Here is an 18,522-nt window from a genome sequence, read left to right as displayed (position 1 = left end):
CCCAACCTTTTTCCTTTTCTCTCTCCTGTCTTCCAGTCTGCGCTCTCCCCGCTTTATCCCGGGCCCCCTGGAAGCAGCAGAGATGCCGTGGGGGGTTCAGCTTGGTCTGGTGCCCTGGCTTATCAAGGCTGCAAAGCCACGTTTCTCTGACCGTTTCTGATGCATCAGGGTCATCGGTTCTGGACATGGTGGCACTTTCTGGAAATTGGGTTCCATGATACGAAATGAGTAGCACCTTTTCCGCGCTTTGGTGTTTTCAGCGAGCTCTGCGTCCTTGGGTGTAGGAAGCGTGGTCCCTGTTTATCTGGAGCACGTGGCCCCGGGTGACAGAGCAGAGCTGAAACCCAGAGCCCCTGGCTTTGTTCAGGGTGGGGCATCGCACGGCCCGTGGCGTTCGGTCGCCGTCGATGGAAGAACTCACTTTCTCTGGGTTTCATCAAATTGTTTTTGTTCTTGTGGTTTCTTGCTAAATTACTGTATCATCAGATCCCCCATGACTAAGCCAAGGCCCAAAACAGAAACCAGGCTCTCTTTGTCTTCCGTGATGGCCCGTGGAGACTCTCAGAGGGTCCAGCTTGTACTTCAGATGCGAAATGGGAGCACGGGGAGGCTCACGTGGGTCTGTGGGACTCTGGGTGGCGGAGGAGGGCCGGGTATAATGCCCTCTAAGAGCCCAGCGTGGGGTGTGGTTGGGTGGGCCCGGGGCAGCCTGTCTGTGACCAACCCTTGGACATTCTGTGTCTGCAAGAGATAGGAACTCACTGAGAAAGGGCAGGACCGCAAGCACGTGGTGGCCACTTAGAGCGCATCCCTGACTGGTCACTTCGTGGCTCACTCTCAGAGGCCCCCGTCACCCACGTGTTGGACCCAACCTCCTTGTCAGGTTCTCAGGACTCCTCTGTCTGGCTCTGGTCTTCCTCTGGCGCGGCTACCGGCAGCTCCCGCTTACTGGATGTGTCCTGCTCAGGGACACTGTGGCTTGCTGCCCCCGTAGCTCTCCTCATGCTCTCCCCTTCAGCTGAAGGCCTGTCTGCCCTTTGTCATCTCTCTCAGCCCCAGTCATCCTTCCTGGGACAGCTTACTTGCCTCCTCTATGATGTCTTTGTTTTTTATTTATTTTATTTATTCATTATTGTTTTTAAGTAGGCTCCATGCTCAGCATGGGGCCCAACACAAGGCCTGAACTCATGACCCTGAGATCAAGACCTGGGCTGAGATCAAGAGTCAGACGCCTAACCAACCGAACCACCCAGGCGCCCCTGATGTCTTTGTTTTTTAAATCGTCTTCCTTCTTTCCCTCCTCATCTTCCACTATAATTGGATACTTCTGACATTTTCTCATTCTTTATACTGTTAATAAAAACAATGCAAATACAACTATCACTTATTGAATACATATTGACTGTCTGATGTGGTATGATGTGGTTTATATAAGGGACTTCATTTCCTCTTCCAAACATCTTTGCAAGGGAGCTGGTGTTAGACCCACTGCACAGGTAGAACACGCCCACCACACATGTGAGAACATACCTACTTCATGGGTGAACACATACCCACTGCACAGGTGAGGATACACACCCACTTCAGAGATGAGAAAGTTCATGCCTCCCCAGAGTTGCCCCAGCAGATCTGTCATTGGACTCAAGGCTGACTAACACCCAGCCCCTCTTAGGTTCCATTTATATCCATTTATCTCAATCAGAGGGAGCTGGAGCTGATGAAGGAGGGCTCTGGGTCATGTGCAAACCCCTGGGACTTCCAAAGCCATGGAAGCCTAGTTTTACCTGTTGTAAGATGGATTATGGAACTTTTTCTCAGCCTTAGCATAGTGACTGTCATGGCTCATGCCCATCTCCGGGTCTTTCTTTCTTCCTTCCTTTCTTTCTTTTTCTTTCTTCTTTCTTTCTTTTAAATATTTTATTTATTTGAGAGAGAGCATAAGCAGGGGGAGTGGCAGAAGTGGGAGAGAAGCAGGCTCCCCTCGGAGCAGGGAGCCTGACACAGGGCTCTATCCCAGGATGGGAGATCATGACCTGAGCAGATGCTTAACTGCCTGAGCCACCCAGTTGCCCCTCATTCTTTATTTCTTCAGCAGTGTGCTTTGTGGCCCTTGGACGGCCTTAAAGGGTATCCCTGCAGCTTTTGCATAATCTGGCAAAGAGACTTTAGGTCGTTGGGAAAACAAAACAAGCAAACAATAATACCAAAAAAATATAAACGGGGTTGCAGGGAATGTCATCGGTGTAGATGCTTATTTGGTCAGGTTAAGAAATGAACGAAGGAGAGAGAAGTCCTCTGGAATGGTGCCTCCAGGTGCCCCAGCAAGAAGTGGGCAAGGAACTCCGTAAAGTTTGAGGCTGATGAGATTCCTGCTCACATCCACAAAGGCCAACCTGCAGACTTGCTTGCTGTCCTGGTCTGTACGGGGATCTGCCGTTGGAACCGGTGAGTGAGAAAGTGGAACACAGTGAACACTTGTAAAAAGTTGACAGTCAAAATCGTGATCTCAAATAATATTTAGGGATCTAGGGAAATACAATACAATAAATAATACTTAAAAATTTAAGGGGCGCCTGGGTGGCTCAGTCTGTTAAGCATCTGTCTGCCTTTGGCTCAGGTCATGATCCCAGGGTCCTGGGATCAAGTCCTGCATCGGGCTCCTTGCTCAGCGGGGAAGCCTGCTTCTCCCTCTGTCTGCCGCTCCCCCTGCTAGTGTTCTCTCTCTCTTACAAATGAAATCTTTAAAAAAAAATTTAAGAGCAGAATCTCAATTTTGTTAAAATACGTGGCACCACATGATCTCATTTACGCATAAGAAAAAGACCAGCGGAGATATCCAAAGGGGTTGAGTCTCAGGGGTGGGATTAGGGGTCACTTTTACTTTGTTTTTATATAGTTTTTGGACTCCTAAATGTTCTCCAGTAATATGTGTTAATCATAAAAAAACCACAAGTGATAATCAGATAATCAGGAAAAAAAAAAGTGATATAAAAAAAAGTCCAGAACTTTAACTCACAAATATTAAAAGTAAAACAAGACCAAAAAAAAAAAAAAACCAGCCTTCCCAAGCCACAAAGAAACCAGAGTGTGCCAGGGACAACCTGGGTGGGGAGGACCATTGTTCGGACCCAGCATGGCTTTCTTCTTCATGTCCTTTCATGGGTGTGCACACAATTTCAAAGCTTTTCCTAAGTTTATTTTTGTGACCGGTGGCTTTAAACTGGCTCAGAGAGAACCTTCCAGAGGGAACTGCGGTTTGAAAACATGGTGGAAATTGATGGAATGTCCCCAGCATTCCCCCCACCCCATCCCTGGACAAGGCTTAGAGGGAGTGTGGAGGGAACCAGGCTCTGGGGAAACTTGCTCCCCGGCCCATGTGTCCTTCCTGGATCTCTCCCATCCCACTCCCTCTCCTGCCCACTGCCACTTACCAACAGTGCCCCAGGAATGGGGTGGAAAAAGAAAGAAACATTGTTCCAAAGTACTATCTTTACCATCTTGGATTCCTGGAGAGCTCTGAAAAGTAGAGGGCTGGATTTAAGAAGCAGGGCGGAAAAGTACGGAGAAGGCTTTTTTTGTTTTTCTCCTTCTCCATGGACACACACACCCGAACCACCATGATAGCCTTGGACAAAGAAAACTCCCAAGTTAAAAATGCTGTGCCCCGTTTTGCCCAGAGAAACAAGAAAGGAGCAGAAAAGCCTCTGGATAAAACCGCCTTGACTTCGGGGGCCAACCGGTCAGCCTTTATTTTCCTTTCTGTCTGATTTAAATGTGTTTTTAAATCTTTAGAAGTAAAAGATCACCAAGAAGAAAACCTTCTATGGGCCCGAGTAATTTTCTTACATTTCAGCCATGCCTTTAACGCTGTAGAAATTTTTTTTTTGAAGGGACTTAGGAAAGGGTGAGTTCATGCTGCCTGTTAGAACAGAATGGAATCAGCCGGTCCAAGTTCTGGATTCTGAATGTGTGCATCGGGGTGGGAGGGGTGAAATTCCCGGATTAAAACTAATGAACTCCAAGTTTATAAGACTCCTTCTTGCACATATAGCTCTTCCAAATGTCATTTTGATAAGTTAATATAAATGAATCAGAAACATCTGCACCAAAAATCCCCCTGAATACGCAAGGGCTTACCAATTAAGTGGAAGAATGTTTGGTACAATGTGTTTCAGGTTTTAGCAGATCCAAAATGTTTTGAAAAACAGTTAAGTTCTTAACACATTTTGAGAATTTAAAGGGCAGCTGGCTCTCCCCGCCACCCCTTTAAAAATGGGAATGGTTATTTCTGTTCTTTGTGGCAACTCCTGTTGCCCTTACTGTCTGGGAAGGGAATTCTCTCAGCAGAGGCCTACATCTCTCGGCTCTGCAAAACACTGTCCTACCCTCTTTCTCTCTCCCCAGTTCTTTGATTTGCCTCCTAAGCAGATAATTGTGTGTTTCAGGCACAGGGTTCTGGAAGTGATGATGAGACTGCGTTCTTTCAAGTTATAGGGCCCATTTCTAGCTTCAGGTGGGGCATTGTTCCCGCGGCGGGTCACTGTCACAATTTCAAGAATTTCACAGTCTGAGGCACCTGGGGGGGCTCAGTCGGCGAAGCGTCTGCCTTTTGCTCAGGTCATGATCTCAGGGTCCTGGGATCCAGCCCCACTTTGTGCTCCTTGGTCAGTGGAGAGCCTACTTCTCCCTCTCCCTCTGCTGCTCCCCCGCTTGCACGCTCTCTCTCTCTCAAATAAATAATATCTTAAAAAAAAAAAGAATTTCACAATCTGTGATACTTATCGGTCCACCCTTTCTGCTGGTGCCCCAGATGAGAGCCAACTCTTGAGGAAAAGAAAAAGAAGACATCAAATGCTCAGAGGATGAGCTGAGAGGTGACGGATTGGCAGGAGGGAAAAAAAAAACAAAGTTCAAACCCCGATAGATCCCCACTGTCAATAAAAGCCACTCTGGGTTCAGTCCCCTCCAGCCACTCTCTTATTCTCGGACACAGACTGAGGGGTCCCGACAAATGCCAGCCAAGCAGAAGAAAGGGGTTCATGGGCAATTCCCTTTCAAGCTCTTTTATTCAAAGAAGCTGTCCTTCTATTTTATTGACTTTCAGTGTCACCATCCTGAAATTTTAATCACCGAGCACTGAGCAGACATCGGTGAGCTCACCCAACTTGTAATTCTATCTGGACTTCAAGATGAAAGGAGAAACCCTAGCTCGTTCTTGTTCCTTCTGTTTCCCCTTCAAGGGACACTGCCAATCTTTCTTAGGCTTGCTAAGTAATCATCATTTAATTGTCTCTGTAGGTTGGACAGTCTTGATCCCCTGAACTTAAAAAAAAATAATAATGAGTAATTAAAAGTGATGGGAGCATATTCTTAAGCAGATGTGAATCCAGGATGCCATGTGTCTACCTGACTGTGGAAACAATGGGATCCCTCCCCCCCATTTAAGTTCAGCGCAGCTAATTAATGGTATTTTCCCATGACGTTTAAGAAATCAAAAAAAAACCGAAGAATTAAAGCAGGACTTCTCACTGTTTCTGAGCCAAAATTTGTTTTAGTCTTGTCAGAGTAGATCAAATCATGCTCTTATTTGAAACTGTCTCAGTGAGTTACGCTGCTGCCAACCTAAATCCCAAAGGTTGGCCTGATCCGGCTTCTGCTCTTCATCCATCTCTCTCTCTCCTGCCCGCCGTGTTCCAGCTCACAGACCTGGTTGCTCTTTCAGGGTCTTTTAGTAAGTGGTCTCTCTAACCCTCAGATCCCAAAGGAACCGGCTCACCTCCCCGTCTGGGGCTCAACTTGAAGGGGTCTTCCTTGGGGAGCAATCCCCAAAACACACATATCACTTTGTATCACATTAGTCTGCTTTAATTTCATCACATTGCTGACTGAAATAATCTTGCTTATTGTCAACCTTCCATCACTAAAGTGTAAGTGATGATTGAATAGTCTACATAGACATGGCCTCTGTGTAGAAAAGGTTTGCCATTTTCAGTTTTCTTTTTAAAGGTTGAGCCTTGCTTGGTTTGTACTTTGTGTGTTAACATGCTAGGTAGCGTCTCGTAATAGCTTAAGAGAGAGTTTATTTTATAAATATTCCTCAGGGTGCAATGGCAGGTCCACCCAAGCCGAGTCTTTCAGAGAGAGATGGCAGGACCCAAACCTTGCAAATCAGAGATTCTATTGAAAGAGGCATCAAGTTCCTTGAATTTGCCCTTCCCAATCTCTGGGCTCTAGATTAGAAATTCTGGCTGAATATATGCAGGGTATGACAGCAAGGCAAGGTGGAGTTTTAGTCCTGAATCTATTGCCTTTTGGGGCATTGCCCCAACCATGGAAGGTATTTTTCTGGGGAAGCCCCAGTCTCCATAAATGGCTAACAATCTGGACACCATAGGCTGATACCCCTCTTCCCCTACAATCCCAAGCACATGAAGATATAGCCTATCTTGAAAAATAATCCTGGGCAAGCAGGTCCATCCAGGAATTTATGTAAACTCTTCTCGAACAAAGGCAAGGAGCCCAAGATGGCTTCTTTCTTCCTTCATAATCAGTTGGTTATTCGATCTGGCTGCTATTTCAGCGGGGGGGAGGAGGGGGCATCTCTTACACGTGCCTTCCCTTTGGTACCTCCTGCCATCGAGGTGCTTGTCTGGGCTCAGTTCCTGCATTCAGACTCTGTTGTAGGATTGTCCATGGACCTCACTAACCGTCCCCTTCTGGTTTGTCACCAGCATTTTTACCTGTTGCTTTGATCATGCTATCTTATGCTCCTAAACTCCTATTGAGACTTCCTCTGACGCTGAGGGTTAAATCTGAGAGCTTGACTTTCATCTTTAAAAACTCTTCAGTGGGCTGGCCTTTCTACTCAAAGCCTGGTCCACGGCTGGGCAACGTGGTGGCACAGATATCACCTGGGAGCTCAGTGGAACGCGCAGCCCTGCCCCAGGTGAACTCTATCAAACGCTGCATCCAGGTGCAGATCCAGGTGATGCTCATGTCCGTTAGAACTGCGAAGCGTTTTCTGAGAAATCTTTACTGCTACCCTCACCATCCGTAGACGGCAGCTCGGTGGCTTCTCTGCGTCATCAGCAATACTGATTTAATCCTGCCAATGTCCCTAGGTGGTAGGTACTGTTATTATTCCCACTTACAGAAGGGGAAACTCATTGGTGTGAGACTATGCGGTTCATGCGTGGTGGTCCTTTGCTCCAGAGCCCGTGTTCCTGACCTCCGGGCTTGGTGGCCTTCCCTTTCCCTGGCCTCTTCTCTCCAGGCCATCCCCTCTGTGTTCGGTGGCTGCTTTCTCATCAGGTGAAGGGAATGAGGCAGTTCAATGTGTTTTATAAAAGAGCTTTGGGCCTTAAACTTCTTTGTAAGTAAGATTGCGCTATACCCGGGAGAGATGTGATGCCCCTCGGCCCTAGAAGATGAACCTCCTACTGCTTTCCACTTAAAGTGCCCTGCTTGGGGCGCCTGGGGGGCTCAGTCGGTTAAGCGTCTGCCTTCGGCTCAGGTCGTGATCCCAGGGTCCTGGGATCGAGTCCTGCATCCTGTTCCCTGCTCAGCAGGAAGCCTGCTGCTCCCTCTGCTGCTCCCTCTGCTCGTGCGCGGTCTCTCCCTCTCAAATAAATAAATAATAAAAAATAAAGTGCCCTGCTTGCAGCTGCAGACGACATCGCCCCAGACATGAATCCCTTCGGGCTCTGCTGAGGTAGAGGACTTCCTCAAACTTGACCTTTGGAAAACACAGTTACAGCTCTGATCTGAAAAAAAAAAAAAAGATAAGTGAAATGACCTCGCATCGACATTGGTCCCGAGTTTATCAAATCCTTTAAATAAAGACCTCAAGGTCAGCAGACCCATAGCCTGTGTCCTCCCGGCCCAAGTTTGATTACAGAAAGGTATGTGAGGTCTGACAGAGATGAAGGTCAATGGTTTTCAAGCTGATTTCTGACATGTTTCAAGGAGACACTCCAGAAAAAGACTTGGAGGTACAGGGCGGCCTGGCCTGAAATTAGGGGTCCCCTAGGCTTCCCCTCACTTTCAGCCAGTTAGTCCAGTCTTTCAGTTTCTATTTTATAGAATAAGCCCTGGGATCACATTTTATTTAAGGGGCCTTTCCCTACCTGTAATTGTTTTTTGTATATTAAAAAGCAACTGAGCTAACCCCACTCCATCCTCTGCCTCTGAGGCCACTGAGGTGCCGAAGGGCGAATTCACTTCCCCAAGGTCACATATTGTTTCAGCTAAAAGCAATTCCTTGTATTCCTCCTTTGAAAGCTCAAATGCTGGGCCAGTTGCCAAGTCTGTCGGAGTTCGTTCCTCTGCTGTCTGGGTCAGCCCTTCTTCCATCCAGCGGTGCTGACCTGGCCAGATTTCCTTTTTGTGTAGGACTCCTCCGGGTGTGTTTGGAAAACGAAACACCATTCAGGTGCGTGTGTGTTGGGGGGGCCGATTTGAGTGGAGAATCCTGTGCCGTGCCCGTTCTCTTCGAGGTCCAGTCGGCCTGTGTGGTTGCCCCTCCTGCTGATTTATTTATGCCTTGTAGCCAGCCTTGCAGGGAACCCAGAGCAGCTCTTCTCCACCCAAAGGCCGTTCCCAACAGCCCTGTCTTGGGAGACGGCATTAGGAGGAAATTATGCCCTGAAAGGAAAAATTGTTTTCACCCGTGGAAACACTTTTTGTTTTCTTTTTTTTTTTTAAAGATTTTATTTATTTATTCATAAGAGACAGAGAGAGAGAGAGGCAGAGGGAGAAGCAGACCCCCCGCCGAGCAGGGAGCCCGATGCGGGACTCGATCCCAGGACCCTGGAATCATGACCTGAGCCGAAGGCAGACGCTTAACCATCTGAGCCACCCAGGCGCCCAACACTTTTTGTTTTCTAACTTTCAGGAAAATAAAGCAATAAGCCAAACAGACAAATACGAATGGCAATGACATTCTGCTGCTAGCAATAATGGATATGTGGTCATTTCCATCTTAGCCTCCCTGTTTACTAGAAACTTCTTCATTTGGCTCTGTGACAGACTAGAAGCTCACTGAGAAGTAGTTGATTTCTACAAATAGCTCTCCACCCATCTAAATATTCAATGCCTTTATGATCTTTTGTCCAAAAACTCAGCTGCTAATCCCTGCCTCCTGGGTTCGTGGTCCGGAGACCCTGCCCACAGCCTGGCCTGTCAGCCCCCGTGTGTGGCTGGTTCTCAAGAAATAGAGAAGCAGAGTCCTGGGACCTGGTTTCCTTTCTCCCAGCTTCGACTCTGCTCCTCTCTGCCATTGGCTTTATCTACCATTTCTATTTCTAACCCCTGTTTCCGCTCCCTCTAATTGTTCCCATTGGGACCAACATATATACTAGCATTCTGGTTATTTCCAAAGATATATTGAAGTCCTACACTGAGATTTCCTACAAGGAAACGTAGATTCTGGTTCTGAAAAGACAAGCACCCAACTCTTTTATTTAAGTACATCTAATTCCCAAGAGTTTGGAGACCGATATTGGCTTTCGTGCTACTTAATTACATATTCAGAGATGTTATCTAAAAACTCCTTTGGGTGTCCTATATATGCGCTGATATTTTTAGTTTCACTTTTGCTTCTTCTGTTCCTAAGAAGATTTAAAGAATATCTAGCTCTCCTCCAAAAGAGAGAAATCCTCAGAGATTGTAAAAAGCAGATCGAAATATGTTAATTAGTAGTATGTCACACGGAAGTGATTTGCTGTCATCCCTGCCAGTCTTTCAATTATTTACTAGGATTAAGATACTGCACTTGGTCTCAGGTACATCTCTAGGGTAGGGAAATGGTTGTCTCTGAGTGTTGATAATGTCCTATAACATTTGGGTATCATGAAATGACACAAGGGAGGAGTTCGACCCTTTTCAGAGTTTGGGAAATTTCTCCCTGTAAAGCTTCAAGGCAGGACAGATTCCTGGGTATATTGGTAGCTGGTGGGTTAAAATAACGAATCTTTATGTACAAAGGGGCTTTTTACAGGCTTTGCTTCAAGGACGGGCCTGTAGGATGTATATTCATAAACCAGAAGACTCAGCGATTAGTCCTCAGATCAGAGAGAGAGGGGAATTTGTCATTTATTTGTCACAATTTTATTGGTTCTTGTTCCGCAAATCCAGCCCTAATATCTTGGCAGAGAGGTAAAACTCTATACGCTTCCTTATTTCATTCATTTCGGGCATTACTGTCTTTCCTATTTGGGATGGATCTATCGCCATCCTAACTTGAATTTACTTAGAAGTAAAGTTCGTCCCCGAAGAGACATGCCTTTTTAGCTTACAGCACGTGCTCGCCAGTGACTTTCTCTGGGGCCGTGCCATGCACTTCTTGGCTTAAGGCTGAAGCCTTGAACTTCCCATGACTGGAGCTGAGAACAGTGTCAACTTCCCCCTGACTCACAGGACTCTGGGGGAGGGGGAGGTAGAGATGCTGGAATAAAGTTGGGAACCTTTTAGGAGAGAGGAATGCGTACTTGGCACGCAGCCAACAATGTCAAGTCAGTTAATATTCTTGCAATTTCCAGGGTCTTTTTTTTTATTATTATTATTCCTTAAATATAAAAGTAATCTTGGCTTGTTTTCAAGGCCTCAAACACAGTATTGGTCCTTTAAAACTTCATTCCCCCAAACAGTACTCTCTGGCGCCCCCCACAAGAGCTCCTTGACGCCAGGTACCGTGCCTGGCTCATCTGAATATTCTCCTCGCTCCGCACAGGTTCTGGGCCCCAGTAGGCACAGAATGAATATTTGCAGAATAAATGCATGCGACTTAGTCGCAAATTCCCTGAGGATTTGAGCACCCCAGACTTGGTATAAAGCAAAGCAGAGCCAAAATGCAGACCTACGAGAGCCCCTTTACACTCTTGCCCCTGCCATAGGGCTGCCTCTTCTCCCTATTTTCATTTTGCTTTCATTTTATTTTTATAAAGCTTATAACTACCATAAAAAGTAGCACGAAAACTATTTTTTAGACTGATTAAACAGGGTGACCATGTTTTTGTTTGTTAACTCGTTACTAATCTACCATAATTTAAGGACATTTGTCATATTTTAAAATAGATTGCTTATTCCTGTTTTAACCCCCTTCAGTCTTTTTTTTTTTTCTTTCCCCTGCCAACTGCCAGGATAAGAGGGAGTGAAGGGATGGTTGAAAATAGGACTGCATTTTAGCAGACCCTGCGTGTTCTTGATGTGTTTCTTATACCATCCCTCCCCTGGGTTGACTGTACTAGTCCCATTTAAAAGGTAAACTAAAGAGGCGCCCGGGTGGCTCAGTCGGTTAAGCGTCTGCCTTTGGCTCACCCAGGGTCCTGGGATCAAGCCCCGAGTCTGGCTCCCTGCTCAGTGGGGAGCCTGTTCCTCTCTCTCTCTCTCTCTATCCCTCTCTCAAATAAGTAAAAATTAAAAAAAAATAAAGGTAAACTAAAAATATTCATTGGTGAGTGATTTTTCTCAAGTCTCTATATTCATTATCCGTGGCTACTGCAACAAATCACCACATGCTTAGTGGCCCAAAACAACACAAATGTATCTCTTTCAGCTCTGGAGCTCAGAAGTCCAAAATGGTTCTTATTCAGACAAAACCAAGGCCTCGCCAGGGCTACAGTGCTTTCGGAGGCTCAAGGGGAGAATCTGCTCCCTTACTTTTTCCAGCTTCCAGAGGTGCCCTGCGTCCCTTGACTCGTGGTCCCTCGCCCCATCTTCAGATCACCCTCTCCTTGACCTTCCTGCCTCCTCCTCCCATTTTGTAAGGATCCTTGTGGCCACACTGAGCCCAACCAGATCATCTCTCCATCTCCACATCGTTAATGACACCTGCCAAGTCCTTTTTGCCATGTAAGGCAGCAAATTCACAGATCCCTTAGGATGGGGAGATCTTTGGGCACATTATTCTACCTACCATAATCCTAGACCCAGAAAGTGTCTTCACAGAATTTACCTTCTGAATATACAAAGGAGACAAGATTTCGGCTTGTGTGCCTTCGCCTGATAGCCTGTCTTGGATGTTACTTAATTTTATGAAGAACTAACCTCTTCTGTATTTGTGTGGACAAAACGGGGTTGAGCACAAGGATAGCCAAGCTATTGTAATTACCTTGGCACCTTGGCAGTTGAGAGCCTGTGAGTTTTAGACAGAAGTTTTTTAAAACTTGCCCTATGGTGACATGTGGGATGAACTCAGAGTCTTCTAACTTTTGTCTTTTAGGCTTATGTACAGAAGTACATTGTGAAGAATTATTTCTACTATTACCTATTCCGATTTTCCGCCGCTCTGGGTCAAGAAGTCTTCTACATCACATTTCTTCCGTTCACTCACTGGAACATTGATCCTTATTTATCCAGAAGACTGATCATCATATGGGTTGTAAGTATGCTTATTACTTACTAACCATGACTACGCCTACGACAACTACCCGCTTTGGCATTCGAGTACTTTGCATATGTGGTCTTTTTTTTTTAATCACTTAGAGTTGAATTTTTATATGGTTTACTTTGGAAATAATAAAAAGCTATGAACACAGCTTGTTTTGTTTGCAAAAACCAAACAAGCCCGTGATGCATGTACATTGGCACATACCTCTATTTGGGGGAATAAACCCAGAAGAGAGATGATGTGAGGTGCAGGGAAGAAAGGACATTTCTGAGAACCCATGTATAGGGGCGTAAAAGGCATCCTCCCAAGAGGCCAATTTTGGTACAATTTGACCCAAAACTGAAACTCGAAGCCGTTGACTAAATCATTCCAAGTGGTCTTAGAACCTCGGAACTGGGGCCCTGGCACTTGGGAGGACGCTACCAGTCGCTGCTTAAACGTGGTAAAGCTTAGTGACTAGTCTGTGAAGGCGAGGGAGTTTTAATGATCAACCAGTTCAGAGGTCAGACTGCTTCCCTGGGAGGGGGAACATCAGGGCGAGGCTGCCAGCACACTGTTTCCCCACCTCAAGATTCTGCGCTGAAAACAGAGGTTCGGGAGCACTTGGCTGTGTGAAAGGAGTCTGGGTTCTTGTGCAGCTCTGCTCTGAGAAGCTGTGTGGTCTTAAGCAAATGACTCCACCACTCTGAGCTTTATTTTTCTCATTTGTAGACCAAGTTCAAGGGTCTACAGAAGCCCCTGTCAGAAGCCATAACCTCACATGTCCTTTAAGGCAAGGGAAGGGAAGTAAAAGAGTGAAGTGCTGGGCGGGGATGGTGGGGAGGGGGTGTCTGTGAGCGTCACGGTGTGGCCCCTAGGAGCACTGGGGAGCAGTCACCCCTCCACTCCACCTGTGACCTTCGTGAAGCAAATGGGCTGGAGTTGCTAGATTTGTTTTTAGTGGGAAGCCTCCCATTTTTTAAATGTGGGCTTACATCTTTAAGACATTATGTGTCAGCTGAACAAAGAATCCTTGCAGTCCACATGTACGAGGATTGGTTTGAAGGCTCTAGCCTAGAGCTTTAACCACTAAGGTCTCTAGGGCTTATGGTTATGATTACTTGGCCCCCAATTCCTCCTGACTTTTTTTTCCTCCTCTTCTCTCTAAGACTACAAGCCACTGGCTCCTTTCCCCATCCCTGTCCCCAACCAGTCTTTTTCTGCAATCTAGCTCCTGTATGAGCGAGAGTATGACCTGAGATTCTGCAAAAGCATAGCCTTCTTGCAAAAGGCGAAATTTCGTGTAATCAATTGTGCATGTCTCTTTCTGATGTCCCTTCCCTACCTGCAGAGCAGGGCCGTCCCTGGCTCAGCTTGGAGGGCAAGGAGAGTGCATGGGGGCAGGGAGCATTTCTGAAATGCAGCAAAGGTACACAAAGCTTGCGTTTCCTCCCTGCTGTTTATTTTCTATGTGTGTGTGCATATGAATATATATCAGTTTTCCAAATTTTACGGTGGTTGAGTGAGGCAAATGATGTAAAGCACTTTAATAATTGTTCATGTGTACCGTCAGCTCAAGGCAAGCTGTCTCCCTCACCGAGAGTGGGCCGTTTTTCCTGAGGGGCTGAGAGGATCTTTATACCCGATGGTAGCCAGGGGAATGATTGTCCTTTTGGTTGTTATGTTTCACCGTGGAGTCCTCCTTCCAAAGTGCTCGAAGTTCCTGTGTGAGGTGAATTACCAGTCTTTTGTCGGAGAGTGAGCAAATCAGATCTTGGCCTGAGAAAGTAAAAGAGGAACCTTTGAGTAGCAGATCGTCCTGCGCTCTGGTGACCAGTTCCTTGCTTTTAAAAATGGGTGTGTGCTCAGGTCCACAGGCACCCGGGCTCAAGGTTCCATGTCCTGCAGGGTCAGCCGGATCCTCAGAGCAGTAAATTCCTAGTAGTTCCTTGTGCGAACAGACAGTGGAAGCCATTCCAGGAGATAGACAGGGACAGGGAGGGACAGGGACAAGCAGAGATGGATGGGGAGAGACAGAGAGAGGGAGAAAGAGGGAGAGAGCGGCCCAGAAAGGCATAGATGGAGAGGCACGTTGAGAGGTGGGTACGAGGGAGCTCTGTGCTGGCTGCAGAGATAAGGAGAGATGCTTCGTTTGGCTCCGCAGGAAGGGAAAGGGAGTCCCTGGTGGTGGGGGGGGCTGGTGGGAGGGAAGGCAGGGTGGAGCACAGTGAGGTCCTTCCTCTGAGGGAGCCTCTCTTGCAGAAGGGACATGGGTCTTCAGGGAGTGAGGATGCAGCCACGCTAATTACACGAGGCACAGCTGAAGCCTCCTAGTGTTAAACAGCTTATCTCGCCCAAAAGGCTTTGAAAGGCCACTGTGTTCAGGAGTGCCAATCCTCTTGTGAGATTCTACATCTAGTCAACAGTTGTCCTGGGATGGAATCACAACAGGTGTTATTGCACTTAAAATTATCGTGCGGGTGACTCATACCATCTGAGGTAGCTCAGCAGAATTTATGGTTCTATTAAGCACTTCCTCGTCGCAATCCTGACTGTCCCCCCACCCACTCGCACACACATTGTCTGTCTTCTGTTGCTTTTATTGGCGTCTGTGTTCCTTATCTTATTTGATTTCCTAACAATGGGTGAGTATCATTTTCATCATTTTAAGGACCGGGCTAGCAATGCTTCAAATCATAACGAGCCCTCCCCTATGTCGAGTGGGTCAGTGTGTATTACCGCTCACTGTGATGATGCTGTCCGTATTTTTACCTCCTTTAATCCTGTCGGCGATCCTGAGAAGTGGTGATTGCCAGCCCATTTTACAGATCAGGAACTGATGCCTAGAAAGATTAAATAACTCACCCAGATTCACATTAGAGTAAGTGGATTTGATCCTGGCTCCCAGGGCCTCCTGGGGTGGAGACACCTGCTGCAGTCATTTCTGAGAACAGAGCTAAATGACATGAAGAGCATTCTCTCTCTCTCTCTCTCTCTCTCTCTTTTTTGAGATGTTCAAACTGAGGCTTTAAGCATTAAAATGACTTGCCCAAAGTTACCTTCTTCTTCCTCTTTTTTTTTTTAAGATTTTTTTTTTTAAAGATTTTATTTATTTGAGACAGAGAGAATGAGAGAGAGAGAGAGAGCACATGAGAGGGGGGAGGGTCAGAGGGAGAAGCAGACTCCCCACCGAGCAGGGAGCCCGATGCGGGACTCGATCCAGGGACTCCAGGATCATGACCTGAGCCGAAGGCAGTCGCTTAACCAACTGAGTCACCCAGGCGCCCAAGATTTTATTTTTAAGTAATCTCTACATACAACCTGGGGCTCAAACTTACAACCCCGAGATCAGGAGTCAAACGCTGTACCAGCTGACCCAGGCAGGTGCCCCCCAGAGCTACCTTCTATTGCATATTCGCCATGATTGTGTTTCAGGTTTGCCCATATGACATTTATGAACTCTGTATTCTATCTAAGCGTCTTTTATGTAACTTTCTTGACAAGTCAAAGTATTTTATCCCAGAAAATGTAGACAAGCGAGCCTTTTCAGTTAGCTGAAAGACCTCAGTCAAGTCATCATTTCCCTCTTCTGTCACTTATCAGGGTGTTTAACCTGGCATTGGATTCAACCATTGGATTTCACTGAGCAGAGATGACTGAATGGTTATCAACCTAGATTCTCATGAAAAGACATGGTAGACCGTGCTTTAGGAAAAGTCACTGTCCAGAGTGACTATCCCATCTCTTGACTCCCATTTTGGTGTGGTGGCAGCCCTACCAAAAAATAAAAGCTTTAAAATAGTATTGCTGTGTCTCCAAGAGGTGAGCGGTCATTTCATTGCAATTGCATGGTGGTCGGCTTTGTAACATGAGGCAAAATCTCACTTCTTGCCCAATCAGGTTATCCTCCATTTAGTAAAATAGCAATGCAAATATTGATACCACAGTGGATCCTTGGGAAGTTCCTTCTTGTCTGTTCTTAATGATATTTTACTTATTTATATACTGCCTCTTTTAAGAGACCTCCTGGCATTCAGAACGAGGTACAAGAAAAAAATGGGAAAAGCAAAATTTGGGGAAATATGGATAAATTAGGAGATAAAGGCCTAGTCTGAAATGAAATGTAGCCTGCTAATTCAAAGTTGAGCCACAAATCTGTCTTTGACTTTGTCCTGACCAAACCTAAATGAGATTCAATTACATCCACTAGGAAACATTTGGCTTTCTCCTAAGGGAGCAAAACTTTTTCTGACACGCAGAGTTCATAGAATCATTGAGCTCTGTTGCTAAATTATTTTCCTAGAAATAGTTTGGAATCACTACCCCCATCATGTGTGAGTACCCATTTTGACTTTTCCTCATAAACTTTGTGCATTCTCATTTTTTAATCACTGCTAATTTCACCAATGAAAAAATGGTATCTCAGTTAATTTTCATTTCATAGTTTTAGTGAAGACGAAAGCATTTTTCAGACTTTTATTAGCCATTTGTATGAACTCTTCTGTGACTTGTTAGTCTGCCTTTTGAGTGTTTTTTTTTTTTAAGGGGCTTTAGTTTTTTCATTGATTTTTTTCTTCAGTTATAAAATGATACTGAGCTATTGATTTGTCCATGGATCAGAGACCATGTATCTTTATAGATAAGATCTTTAGAAGTTTGAGACTTCGAGAAATGGTATTTAACTTTATGGTATCATTAGTGACTTAAAGTCCTTTAAAATTGAATTTCAGGGGTGCCTGGGTGGCTCAGTTGGTTAAGTGTCTGACTCTTGATTTTCGCTCACGTCATGATCTCAGGGTCCTGGGATTGAGCCCCACATCAGGGCTCCCTGCTCAGCGGTGAGTCTGTTTGGGGATTCTCTCTCTCTCTTTCTCCCTCTGCCCCTCCACCGCCCTCTAAAATAAATAAATCTTTTACAAAAATTGAATTTCAGTGCTTTTATACTGAGCATTTAGTTTGGGCACAGACCTCACCACTCCCTGGTGTCTTACCCTTTGTGACTGCCCTGGCCCCTTTCGGGCATTTGAATTTGGGATTCCTATTTTCAGGCACCTAGTTTTTCTGGCCTGTAGTTTCCCTGGCCACAAATAGCTTGGCTCCAGTGACCAGCCCTTAGAAAACCTGGTTCCTGCTGCCTGAACTCCAATAAATTTAAAATGTGTCTCAGGTTTTTCCTTGCCTTTTTTTCTACTTGTAAACATTCTTCTCATTTGTGAACATGGCAAATATGCGCATGAGAAAATTTGCAAACTTTTTTTTACCTAACATCAAAAGATCTGTTCCCCACCATGCTCACTTAAGGGAGATTATTTTTAAGAAATTATTACCCTAGCCAAACTATTCTGACGGTTTTTCTGATGGCTGCTTCTGAGCGTTTTCAGGCAGAGTTCATGTCTCTTCGGAGGGAGGATTCACGGCTTCCGCTGACCTCCCTGATTGGAAGCGAGGGGGGAGGGAGGGGAGGGGGAGAGGCTGCTTCCAACTCGGTCGGCAGCTCTGTGGCCTGGTCAGAAGGTCCTGGTCCTGTAATACCATGAAAGGAACACCAGGCTGATGTTTGTAGGTAGTGCTGTTTGGTTTCCAGAAACAGAGACCCACTCAAAGTCGCTCAGGAAAGGGGGGGATTTGGCGTAAGTTTCGGGGAATCCGAGAGCCAGAACGTCACGGGGCCGGATGCTGGTGGACAGTGTGGTCCTCTGCTCAATGAAGCTGTGACCCCGGGTGCCTGCTGGTCACCTCCCAGCTGTCTTTTCCTTTAGATTTTCAAGACCATCGGACCCAGCTCATTAAGTCTCATGATTCCAGCCATCTGGTGTCAGTGGATGCACTGGTTGTACTCACTCCAAACAGCTGTTTTGGGGGTAGGGCTAGACAGTTAATGGGGGCACAGAGCCACGGGCCAGGTTGGAATATCAAGACTTGGACTTAATCCTAGCAGTGAAACCAGCTCCAGGCAGGTGAGGATTCTGGCCGGCAGCGCCCCTAGCTTTCAAATGAAAGGACGCAGCTAGAGGATCCTTGGACGCCTGCAACGGAACATGGTCATGAGTCTTCTTTATATGTTCGCTGCATGACCTTTAGAAGAGATTCATCTCTGGCGTGGAGAAGAAGCAAAAGAGCCAACGTTGGGCCAGATCGCATTTAAAAAACAAAAA

At 46.1% G+C, this 18,522-nt stretch overlaps 1 protein-coding gene across 1 annotated transcript in view; it reads left to right on the top strand.

Moving 5' to 3' along the window:
* SGPP2 (sphingosine-1-phosphate phosphatase 2) overlaps nucleotides 1-18,522 on the top strand; it is a 106,613-nt gene that overhangs the window by 30,949 nt on the left and 57,142 nt on the right. The window contains exon 2 of the mRNA XM_035007027.1: nucleotides 12,221-12,379. Coding sequence (XP_034862918.1) covers nucleotides 12,221-12,379 — 159 coding nt within the window. The remainder of the gene's footprint in view (nucleotides 1-12,220; nucleotides 12,380-18,522) is intronic.

The sequence above is a fragment of the Mirounga leonina genome, unplaced genomic scaffold (assembly GCF_011800145.1).
Source record: "Mirounga leonina isolate KUSES-001 unplaced genomic scaffold, KU_Mleo_1.0 Mir_151, whole genome shotgun sequence".
In the NCBI taxonomy this organism is placed as follows: domain Eukaryota; kingdom Metazoa; phylum Chordata; class Mammalia; order Carnivora; family Phocidae; genus Mirounga; species Mirounga leonina.
This window is presented reverse-complemented; position numbering and strand designations above follow the sequence as displayed.